The sequence below is a fragment of the Triturus cristatus genome, chromosome 11 (assembly GCF_964204655.1).
Source record: "Triturus cristatus chromosome 11, aTriCri1.1, whole genome shotgun sequence".
Taxonomy (NCBI): Eukaryota; Metazoa; Chordata; class Amphibia; order Caudata; family Salamandridae; genus Triturus; species Triturus cristatus.
The window spans coordinates 754,983,245-754,995,556 of record NC_140594.1 but is presented as its reverse complement, the minus strand read 5'-3'; the positions used below and the strand labels follow the sequence as shown (position 1 = coordinate 754,995,556).

Sequence of the window (12,312 nt, the reverse complement as noted above, 5' to 3'; positions counted from 1 at the left end):
GTGCAGCAAGGCCCAAATAACTGCCCGTAGCCCTAGAATCTTTAAAGCGCACTAGCTTTGAATCTGTTTTGTCGCCAAAAAGACGACAGCCATCAAAGGGCATGTACAATCAAAGTTGACTGGACATCCCCCAAAAAGCCAGATGTCCTCAACCAGGCGTAGCTCCTAAGGGCTACCGATGTGGCAATCGTTCTGCCTAGTGAGTCAGTGGTATCCAATCCACAACGTTTCGTGAATTTGGCTGCATCTTTACCATCCGCCACTGCTTGGGAGAGAACGGCCCGGGCCTCCTCTGGGCATTGAGGCAGCACCTGCGCAACCATATCCCAGATGGTATGGGAGTATAGGCCAAAGAGGCACATGTTATTTACAGACCACAGTGCCAAGCTGGAGGAAGAGAACATGCGCTTCCCAAAATGGTCCAGCTTCTTGGATTGCCTATCTGGAGGGGTAGAAGGGAATGCACCCTTTGAAGAAGAGGCTTGGACCCGCAAGCTCTCAGGGGAACGAACGGTGTTGGGTGAGGAACACTGGGTCGCCTGGGGCCAGGGCGGTGGTGGCGGGCAACCGTCCTTTTCACAGGAGCCCCTTTGCTGGGCTTGGACCAGCTGCCCAAGAGGATGTCAGTGAGGGCTTCATTGAAGGGCAGTAGGGGTTCAGAAATGGATGCCGCAGGCTGAAGCACCTCTGTCAGGAGATTAGTCGACTGCCACGAAGGGAGCTTGAGGCCCAAGACCTCGGCTGCCCTTCGCACCACCACAGCATAAGATGCTCCCTCCTCCATAGCCAGTAGCCAGGGTAGGTGGAGAAAGCATGCCAAGGTCTGGAGAAGTGTCCAGACCACTGGCGTCACCCAAGTCCTCTTGCCAGTCCAGTTCCTCAAGCTGGTCTGTTAAAGGGTCAAGCGACCCTTCCCAGTCCTCATCACCACCATCTGGGTGGTAGGGAACACCAGGGATGAACAGGGAAACAAAAGTCCCCTCCGGTTTCGGTTCCGACATCGACCGACATTGGTCTGGATCCGGGTCCATCTCGGGAATGAGGATGGGGCGGCACCGTCCAGGGGCATGGCTAGCACTGGGGGTGTCGGCGCCGGGATCAGCGCAGGGGAAGGTCGAGTGAGATCGACCGGCGTCCATATGTATCCAGGCCTGGATCCGCGGGGGCCCTCCGGTGCCGGAGCTGCCAGCATCGAAGGGCTAGGACCCCCGACCCACTCTGCGGGGCACAAAGGAGTGCCGGCACAGTTGGGCTGCCCAAATACAAGGTGCAAGGTCTTGTAAAATTGTGTGTGTTGGGCAGGGGACGCTCCGGCTCCAAGAAAGTGGGGGAAGGGTGGAGTCGTACCTGAATCAGGCACCGGATATGGAGCCATTGACGACGACTCTCCGAACCCCGCGTCGCGTTGCGTCAGCCGACCAAAGGGGAAAAGACGGAGATTGTTTGTGCTTCTTCACCTTCTTCTTGTGTTTCAACTTACCTGAAGACCTCGACGACTTGGAGTGATACAAGGAGTGGGGGGCTCCGTAAACAGCCTTGAGACCTTCCACTTGAATGAGACCTGGATTGACCCAGAGCCGACCGCCGGCCCTCGAGTAACTTTCAGGACAGCTTCTGCAAAGTCTTCGGATGCATGGCCCGCCCTTTCGGAGCATGACTTCGGGTCGCGGTCGCACTCCAGACACCACAGGCACACGAGGTGCGGGTTTGCCACAGACATCATCAAGGCTTGAAACCGATCTCATGCTGGGACATCCCTCGCGCACAAGGAGTCGAAGACACAAAAAAGATGTTCTGTACAAAAAGAAGGAGGGAGGGGGGACCGGGAGCTAGTTATGGTCCAGTGTCTGTGCTCCGTGTTATATCTATAGTATTCAAATGGAGACACTGTTCCTAGAGAGACAAAGGGAGATATGAAGCGAAAAAGCCTAGGCTAATATTAGGCCCAACTACCTAAGGATAGGGGGGGCATTCCTTAGTTTCTCATGTTGCCCTCACACACCCCGAAGGATGTCATGCTTCATCATTGGGCGTTTTGCTCCTCGTCGGGCCGGCGCTGCAATGCCCTACGGGTCCCCCGAAGGGTCACTTTAGCGGAGATCTTTTCGAGAAAACGCCGTTTGGTGCATGCGGGTGTGTGGTTTGGGTCCTAATAAAAAAAGAGCTGTGTGGTGGTGGAGTGTGTTAGTGAAGTGGTATCCTAAAAATGTCTAAGGGTTACTGGGATAAAGTTTAATGTGAATAGCACCCTTGACATAATAAAAGACCCGTAGGTCGGGTGTTACCTTATTGAAATTAATGTATCAATGGGTAACTTGTGTGTGGTCAAGCGGTCGACATGTTTCGCGCCCCAATGGTCCAAAAAAGGATCCCTGGCGCTTCTTCAGGACCAAAAAAAGTGAAAGTGAACGTGCCCTAAGGGATACTACCCTCAGTTTACTATCCGGGCGAACACTCCAAAGTAGCACTGCTCTCTGTGTGAGAGTCAGGTCGCACCAGGATAGACAGCCTAAAGGCACGGAGAATAATGCTCCATAGGTTAGGGGACGAGCGTACACACCTTCTAGTGAGTTTTGCTCCGGCGTGGCCTCTATACCACCTACCCCAGTCGTCCTCCTACCTACGGGTCTTTTATTATGTCAAGGGTGCTATTCACATTAAACTTTATCCCAGTAACCCTTAGACATTTTTAGGATACCACTTCACTAACACACTCCACCACCACACAGCTCTTTTTTTATTAGGACCCAAACCACACACCCGCATGCACCAAACGGCGTTTTCTCGAAAAGATCTCCGCTAAAGTGACCCTTCGGGGGACCCGTAGGGCATTGCAGCGCCGGCCCGACGAGGAGCAAAACGCCCAATGATGAAGCATGACATCCTTCGGGGTGTGTGAGGGCAACATGAGAAACTAAGGAATGCCCCCCCTATCCTTAGGTAGTTGGGCCTAATATTAGCCTAGGCTTTTTCGCTTCATATCTCCCTTTGTCTCTCTAGGAACAGTGTCTCCATTTGAATACTACAAAAAAGATGTTGACAAAATGTTGACAAAAGCTAGTAAAAAATTACTAAGGTGTAGCTCTCTCTGGATCTGCGTTAGGCTGGCATTAAAAAAGAAAGAACTGACATCAGCGTGCAAGGGTGGCGTCTAAGTAGGCACCGGCAAACACAACGCCAACTACAGACACGCAGTTGACCGACGCCACCTACCGACACACAGAGGTACTGCTAAGAAAATATCTCCGGATCCTGTCTGACACATGGGGGAAATTCTAAGGTAAGGAATCAACAACTAACTTTCAGATCAAGTGTTCACACTTCTCTAAAGTCTCTCTCAATCTTAAACAGCAGGCACATTCACTACGGTATTCCTAATTTTCATCACTTACCTAACGCACTTGCGGTGTCTAATTTATTCCACCTATTACCGTCCCAAATTCCTAAATTGTAATTAAACCCTAATCTCTGGCCTCATTACACTTCTATAGGATTTCATAAACCCCTAGTTACTAGCATCATTCACTTAAGCTGAGCTTCTCGTATTCTCATTCCAGTTCTCATATACCTCTTTGGAGTTTCACTCAATTCAAATATATTCCCTGGGGACTATGATTTATGATAACTAATGCCATACATTTCTATATTGTTTCCCTTAAATCGTAATTGATCATTCGCATTAAATGAGTTTCTTTAATTCTCATGATGAGTTTCAGACACATCTATGAAGTCTTACTTTTACAAATTTATGGCCTCTATACTTCTATGTCCCCCTCAATTCTAACCACTTGCCTCCTAAACTGCTTTGAACCGCTTTCTTTCCGGGTATATAGACTTTTTTCGAGTCTCCCACATTCTCAAAGATTCACCTACCAAATGTCTTTAGTCATTCATTCCCAAAACCTTCTCTCATTCACTTTGATAAGGCTTTCCATTCTCTAAAAGTCTCTAACAACTGGCCACATACACTGAATGGAGCATCCGTCATTTACACTTTACAGGCACAAGATCCACCCAAAGAGCTCCAACCACAGCTACTGGTGGGAATGAAGATGTGGTACTTACCCCTGCTCGAGCTCCTTCCGGTTTTGCTCTCTCTCCTTTAAGAGATCCTCGTTCTGCTCTTCTAGTAGGTCCCTCTGCTGCTGTAATTCAGTGTTCACAGCCTTCAGCCTCTCTAGCTCAAGCTGAGTGGTATCTGCTAGTTGTACAAGATTCTGCAATGAGGACTCTAGCGTTTCTTTCTTCCTGTAAAAGACATAAGCTCATCAGGCCTGGAGCATGTGGGAGTCGACAAGGTGCAAGGGAGGTATGAGGTGGTCAGATTATTGAAACAGACACCTGACAATGTACAAAACCTTTCGCAGTGGGCGAGGGGGGTGAGCATGTTATACAATTTATTGATATGGGGTGTTTTCCAGTATTGTCAGTTGTCTGAACACCCAACATTCAGTCATTCAGGTGCTGATTGTTTGTGGTCAGATGAAAGTGTCTCTTTCTCCATCAGGATAGGGACAGCAATTACAGCCACTGCACATATTTGTTATGTACCAGTGGAAGGCAGTGCAGACCCTCAGACAGGGGCATTTAGCCAGGGCACAAGGCGTGACCCAATAGGACAAATATGACTGCCACATTTGTAGCCATTTCCAAAATGAGATTAGTGGATTTTTGGGGTGTGCTTGTGCATGCCTGAGTGTGTTTGTACAGCTCCACCATGGGCTTTTGTAACTGTAGGAAGGTAAAATCTGACTAAATGGTTGCCCCCACTTTTTTTCCTGGTGTTTTGCTGGTTTTCGACTTAGCAGATAGGCTGGGGTCCTGAATAGCAGGATCCCAGCCAAACTTTCTCCCTTAAATGGATTCCATGTACTTTAGGTACACTCCAGATTGGATTCTGGCGTACCCTTATCAGTCCCTAGTATATGGTATACTATGTACCCAGGGCATAGGTACCCCAGAGGCCTGCCAGGGGCTGATGCATGTATTATGCCACCCCTGGAAAGACATTCAAAATGACACCACAGGACTGCTACAGCAGCCTGTGTAAGGTGGTGCATGCACCCCTTACTGAGGTATAGGTTTACTATATCTCTCCATATCACTGCACACATCAGTCACCCCTATGGCTGGGCTTATCAATCCTGAAGGCAGGGTGCTGGGTTTTATGTGAGAGGGTGCCCATGCATGAGCAGAGCCCCTCTGCAGCCTTCGGAACCTTTATTCCGGGGTTGTTTGTGATGCAGCCAAACCATATACTCTTAAGTGCATTATAACCAAACGGTAAATGCTAACTTTGGGATGGCTGCACGGAAACATGTCCTGTTTGGTGTCAAACACTTTGGAATCATACCTCCACACCAGTAACTGGTGTGGGAGTATGATCCTACCCTTCTAGAGGGAGAGACATGACAGCACCGGTATACCCGGTACCAGCTAACAGAGCCCTGGCATCACAAAATGAATGCTGCCAGCCACAGACACAAGTCTGCCCTCCTGCTGTTGGCCGAAACTCCGGCAGGGGAGGCCTGGACAATAGGTTTCCTGCCACAGCAGGTGTCACCACCTCCCAGACAGGCTTTAGTGTATTGGGGCTGGGTGGGTGCACTCCAAGAGTGCTTTGAAGTTCAGCACTGGGGGCACATTTGGTGCCCCTGTGCATAGTCCAGCTCAAACCGGTTGCTCTGGCGCGAAACTGGGCAAAGGAAATAGGTGTAGCCACCCCGCTTTCGTGGCCCTCCCATAGGTGGGTCCCTAGAGTTTGTCCAACCCCTTCCTTGAGTATAAGAAAGGAACCCCTGGCAACAGGACTTTAGATTACACCTGGACGAAACTCTGATACTGAATCCTGGAACTTCGACGATCTACATTGAACTAGATGACTGAAGAATCTCCCTTGGAGTAAAGGAGTTACTCCCTTGCAAGGCAGGCACCAAAGACGCATCTGTCCGGTTTGCATCTCCGAAGCTCCCGCCGGACTCCGAAGAATTTTGCAACACAGGAGGTGGGTGTCCGTGGTCTCTGAGGTCGATCTGTGCACTCAGAAATTCTGAGGCCTGTATCCCTTGTGGAAGACTCTGCAACCCGAACCCCTGGACACCGCGACCATTTGCAGAAGCATCAGCTTTCCAACGACTCCTGCAGCTGAGCTTTGGGTTACTTGTAGCCCTGACCCCGAGCAGCATTTGCACCGAAGATTGCCCGCTTACACTACACAAGCATTCCGTGAGCTGGTCCTTTGAGCTTTCTCTCGAGGTCCCTTCACGATCCCTGGTCCATTTACTGGTGGGTCCCTGTGAAGGCAACTTTATTCTAATTGGGCTTACCTGGTTGCTCCAGATGTGCCCTGACTCACCATCGCTTGGGGAGTCCCCAGGACCTTGCTGGTCCGCATCGAAGCATCTTTTCTCTTCCTGCGTGGGTTGCTATTGCAAAGGCTTTTTGGGTCCAATCCAGGCCCCGACACCGCAGCACTCGACATACTTCGTGGGTCAGCTCAAATCCAGCTCCTGGTCGTCCTCGACGCTTCCTGGTCCTCGTGGCTGCAGAGTCAAGCTTCACCTCTTCGCACCTGAAACACACGACATCGGTGGGCATTCGTCTATGGTGCTCTTAGTCACTGGCAGTGACCCAGACTCTGTCCCCTCTGCTTTCAGGTTTTTCTGATCTTCAATCCAGGCTTAGATCACACCGGACACTTCTCTCCTTCCGGGCAGCAGCACTTTGCAGCACATCGCCATTGAAATCAACGACGATTCCTGACACCATGTGACACCTATGCACCCGGCTTCCCTGGGTGAGGTAACTCGAGTACTACGGTGCTCCTGTGGGTGCTGGCCCTAGAAGCCCCTAAGTCGAAAAGGGGTTTGCTCAAAGTCCTCTCCTAAGTGTTCTTAACTTCTAAAATTCCAACTGTGACTTTCCCATAGAATAGTACGGGGCTCGCTGCTGTGTTCTCACACTGCACACGTCCCCCGTGGGTCTACTGTGTCACTACCTTGGGTGGTTCCTTGGGGTCTCAGCAATTCTACATGCTCTAAGCACTGTGTCTAGTCAAGCCGTGTAGCTTATGCCACTTTAATATATGGTTTGGTCCGCCCCTAGGGCCCATTGTATATTGTGCTATTTACTGTTGTTTTAGAACTGTATTATTGTGTATCTTGAACTCTAATCTCATAAAGAGATTAGAAGTGAGTGTTTAGAAATAAATACATATATTTTATATATATACCTTGTGTGGTTCTCCTTTCATTTAGTGATTCAAGAGGTTATAATCTGGTAAACCAAGCTGCTTTACACTCCTTCAAGACTTAGCCTGAAGGCAGCTCTCCATAGCTACCACTAGGATAGTCATCAATAAGGGTTTCATCAATAAGGGTTGTTTGGACTGGTGCAAGGTGCCCACTATAACTAGTGGACAGCATATGCCAGGCCAACTTCTCACGGTAATCATTTTAGCCCACCTGCACTATGCGTACCAATCTGCAGCATATTCAAGCAGTGATCTCCCAGTCAGCACAACAATCTCAGAAGAGGATGATACAGCTGGTGGCACATGGGGCTCACCTACGAACACCTTTTCAATCGCAATTAGCGCTTAGATGGCTTTGGGCAGTAATGCGCTTTACAAATCCCACTAACACAACATGTCTCACTAGCCACCAAGGCTCCCAAAGTAGAAGTCGGGGCTGAATATTTTTTTAAAGCAATAAAGTCACAGATTACACCACAAAGTGATCTATGCTTTTAAACTGCTTGGGGAGGAAGTTCAAGCATATTTCTGACACTGACAAACATAGGCATCAATGAACACCTAAAGATGGCAGTCACTATACTGGAACTGCCAATGATTCTTGCTGCAACAAGCCAGATATGAAAATGGCAAATACATTGATACGTTCCATTTGTGCCTAAGTATAATGGTACAACAAAAAGAGTGATTGAAGAAATGCCAGAATTAATGTCAACTACTGCCTATTGTTCAGGGTCAAATTCTAGCCCATTATTTTTCATCCAGTATGCTACTCTTGATTGAACTAGCCCTATGTAAATCAGCCTTGGCCCTGCTCCAGGAGGAACAGTCCAGTCTGAACTCCAAGGCCAGGTGCCCTCCAGACAGGACCACAAGTAACCCCACATCAGTTGCAGTCTACCTGGCAATGCTGGCCTAAAGAACATACCATAATGATATTTTCCAGATCTCTGGAACTATTGAGGGCCCATGCAACGCAAATGGAAGAGACTTTCACAATGGTAAAACTCGAACAAAAACAAAAAGACCCGCTGAAGCAGATAAAAATTAGCAACAAGCCCCTACACAATGGCTGTTCGAGAGAAAAACACAGACTGAGAAGGCTGCCGCTCACTGTTAATGTAACGACTGCATAACGGTGCAAAGCTCTTTGTCCTTGCCCAAGAAAGTAAACAACAAACACCACCAGAATTTATGCCTACAGAGGATTCTAAACTGTGAAGTTAAAAAGGGTTTTCAACGATGTGCATTGTTGGCCAAGAGAAGACCAAAGCCAAAACTTTGGTCGTGGAAACAGGCATTTGAGGTGTCAAAACAGCTGAGGAGCAAAAGCAGATAAACTTTGCGCTAAGCTTCAGAGTGGACACTGTGAAAGACATTTTGGGGAGCTATCAACCAATGTTTATAGGATAGGGGTTTGAAATACAAGAAAGTAAGACTCCACTTAGACAGGAGGCACAGCCGGTAGCATTACTTCACTGATGCATCCTATGGAAGGTCAGGAACAGGTGTAGAATGAACTGCAAAAACTAAAAGAGTTAGGTTAGCAAATACCTCAACATCCTAATTACCTAGACTGTAGTCACAACAAAAGTCAACTAACCTGCCATGTATGCATTGTGCATAAATACACCTTCTTCATTGAGACATTAAGTGCAAAAGGCTCCTGACCCCACCAAAGACAACATTTTAGCAGCCCTTAATGAAGCACAGTTGTCTTCCGTGCTGGACTTGAACACCTTCTACCACCAGCTGGACATATCAAAGGAAACATGTCAACTATCTTCTTTACAGAGGATGGAGTCAATCAGTACAAATGACTAACTTTGGTAAATAGCAGATATTAACCCCATTCAGGCAATAGAAGATACATTTCTAAAGAGATTACTAGCGATCCCTACATCTTGCCCATGCTTTCTAATTCACAAAGAACTAGATTTCCCATTCATTACGGATACCTTGAAAAATGCTTCTCTTCTAGCTTGGCTCTCAATTTGGAAAAGGGAATAGGTTCCTCTGAACTACTAGTATTAAGGGACATCCTAAACTTGGACCGTGCTTCTTCGATTAGCTGGCTACCTTATCTCAAACAGTCCCTCATTGAACTAGATCTGGAGCATTTGTTCAACTCACCGTCCAAGTGCATATCCTATCCTAAATCGCACCTAAAAGAGCTCTTTCTCAACAAATGTAACTCAGTTAGGTGGCAAGAAAATCAATATAAAATCACAGTGACCACATACTTTGCATTATCCACTTTAAGTAGTGGTCAGCCATCCTACATTTCATTTGTAACGAATATCAACCACTGCTTAGTTCAGACCAGATTAAGACTAAACTATATCCCATTAATGGCCGTCTATCTGGCACCAGTTTGTTCGATAAACAAGTTAGCCTTCTGCCCATGTGACGGCCTTTCCCCCCAATCTATTTCACACCTTTTATTCTTCTGACCATTCTACATGGCAGACCGGGAAAAATCCATCATCCCACTGCTAAAAAATGTTTGTATCCGAACTCACAAACAAGCTCTTGAAACTTTGCGATTATTGGAAACTCCGCTCAGATGTTTTACGCTTGCTAATTTCCTGCTCGCCGTACTTAAAATCAGAAAAATGCTTTTTAACCCTCACGGACTACACTTATAGAATTCGCACCACCATCTATTAGTGGGGGAAAGCCTAGTTATGTATTTGGTTGTATGACCTTTTAAATCAATTTTATAGCTGCTTCATGAATTTAACATCACCTTTTCTAATAATAACCAAAGCTGAATTTCAGTCTTAGAAGATGCATTTTATTCTTCAATGATTTTATGTACTTTTTATGCATTTATCTGAATGCAAAATAATGAAAAAAGGAAGGACTAACTTTAGTAGCTTTTTCAAAATGTCATGCAAATCCTAGTTTACCTTCCTGGTGCTCTTACTATCATTAAAACCCCCATTTTTACCAAGACACAATGAAGAATTATGTATGCCTCCTTGACTGTACTGAGTGGAGTAATAGAGACTGGCCCTTAATAAACCCTTTCCTAAAGCCAATTTTCAAGTTCATTTATTATGCCATCTCGTCAGCAGAAATGAACATGGATTCCTAGAAAGTTTAGGATGTAAAGTAAACTGGGAAAACCACAGAGATCTTCATATCTGCTCTGCTCAGCTAAGCTTAATACAACTGTTGTATGGACCTAAGTAATCCGTTGTAGGGTGAGAAACAAGAAAAGGAGTTTTGGATCCAATAAATGTTCAGTTGGCTGAGACCAGTCTGCACTGGCATACCTTTACCCTTTAAATTAGGAACAATACTACTACAGCCACATAGAATAGGCTAAGGAAGACACATACCCTACCCTAGCTTATTATAGATAGGCTTAGATCTCCACCTAACAGTGTTTCTTGTAGATAAAATGTGAAGCAATTCAGGCTACGGATGGAATTAAAAACAAAAGTGACATCTTGCATTCTTGATAGTTCTCGCCCAGTAAATACCTGGGCATACGAAATACAGTGATTTGTTAATTTAAAAAAGTAGCAAATTGGTAGAGAGCGAAGAGACAATGTTATTTAATGGTTAGATTAGATATTTTACATTCACATGGAATTGTGGCAGCTGAGATGAGAAGGGATACAATTTCACTCTATTTGATTAACAGACGTGTAGTTGGTGGCCTTGTGGACTTAGATGCCCGATCTTGTCCCTCATGGCTTGCTCATACAAATTAAAGAGCCCATGGATCTGTAATACAACGAGGGTTTAGTCAGCAGGAGCATGAGAGGCACCCAAACTGATCTTCTCAATAAATAGGGGGAATCTGTATTATAATAATATAAATATAATTATTATAATTATAATAATTATTATTATTATAATTATTATAATTATAAATATAATTATAATTATAATAATCTGTATTATAATCTGTGTCTGGGAACAATGTAACAAAGATGGTGATGCCTGTTTCACATAAGGCAAAACCACTAACCATGTAGTACATACATTGATAAACACCCAAACGGTTACTTCCCAAACTTCAAAATTCGAATTAGTTGACTGACTGGATGCTCCAGCTATATGTCATCAAACCCTGTGGTTGAATTACCTCACAAATGCATAAACAGGATGAAATATTATCTTTTAATGACAGGCATTAAAAGCTCAGAAGTGGGAAACCTTTGTTTGAGAGCACACTATCTCTTGTCTGCAACAAACGTGGCATGTTACAAAACTATTAGTTTATTGAGTAATTGACATACCAGCAATACAGAATAAGAGAAACTGACCTGAGGGTAGGCTAACAGTTTTGGTATGTATCCTCCGAGAGGTGAAAGTTAAGGTATTGCTGAAGCAAGGCCTAGACGTGCACTATATAGAATTTCAGACCAATGCAGGGTTTAAGGTTGGCCTTTTAATGTATTGTAACAGAGAGGCCTTGCTAGAGTCACACACTGAACCATATTCGGAGAGGCTTGTATGTGTTACTGCTTACAGTCACTTCACAGACACAGTATGGAAGGTGAAAAAAACTGGCCAATTTTGAATGTAGGGAATAGATCGCTTCCCAAACCGCTCTTAACTTTCAAAAGAAGCAAGAATATACAAATTAGACCACGAACAACAACAAGGAGATCAGGTCCCCAGCCCATTTGGTTTCTACCCCCAGATGTAGGACATTTTCCTTGTGGGTCCTGTCTGTCCCTATACGAGACCAACACATGAGATTGATCTGGGTCTGAAAACACCATGGACATTGAAGGGGTTTTCTATCTACTAAAATGTTCCTGTGACATAATGTACATGGGGATGACGACTCGCAAAGTAAAAACTAGGATCATTGAGCACCGTAGTGCCATTAAATGCCTGAAGACTAATACTAAACCAGCAAGACATTTCCTATACCTTGGACACAGCCAATGACATTTTCTGGCTAGTACTAGACAAGACTAATTACACCACAAATATGGGTTCATTAGTGTAAGTACATTTCTATAGAGAACAACGTTGGGTGTTCAGACTGAAAAGTGATAGAGCGGGTCTCAACGACAAAATACTGTGGGCCA

General features: G+C 45.7%; 2 protein-coding genes across 5 annotated transcripts in view; one reads left to right on the top strand and one right to left on the bottom strand.

The window, feature by feature from the left end:
* LOC146785406 (uncharacterized) overlaps positions 1 to 12,312 on the bottom strand; it is a 2,064,968-nt gene that overhangs the window by 1,163,025 nt on the left and 889,631 nt on the right. Inside the window, exon 14 of the mRNA XM_085634420.1 lies at positions 4,066 to 4,248. Coding sequence (XP_085490546.1) covers positions 4,066 to 4,248 — 183 coding nt within the window. The remainder of the gene's footprint in view (positions 1 to 4,065; positions 4,249 to 12,312) is intronic.
* Positions 1 to 12,312, top strand: part of LOC146785408 (uncharacterized) — a 787,621-nt gene that overhangs the window by 375,750 nt on the left and 399,559 nt on the right. The gene's annotated exons all lie outside the window — the stretch shown is intronic.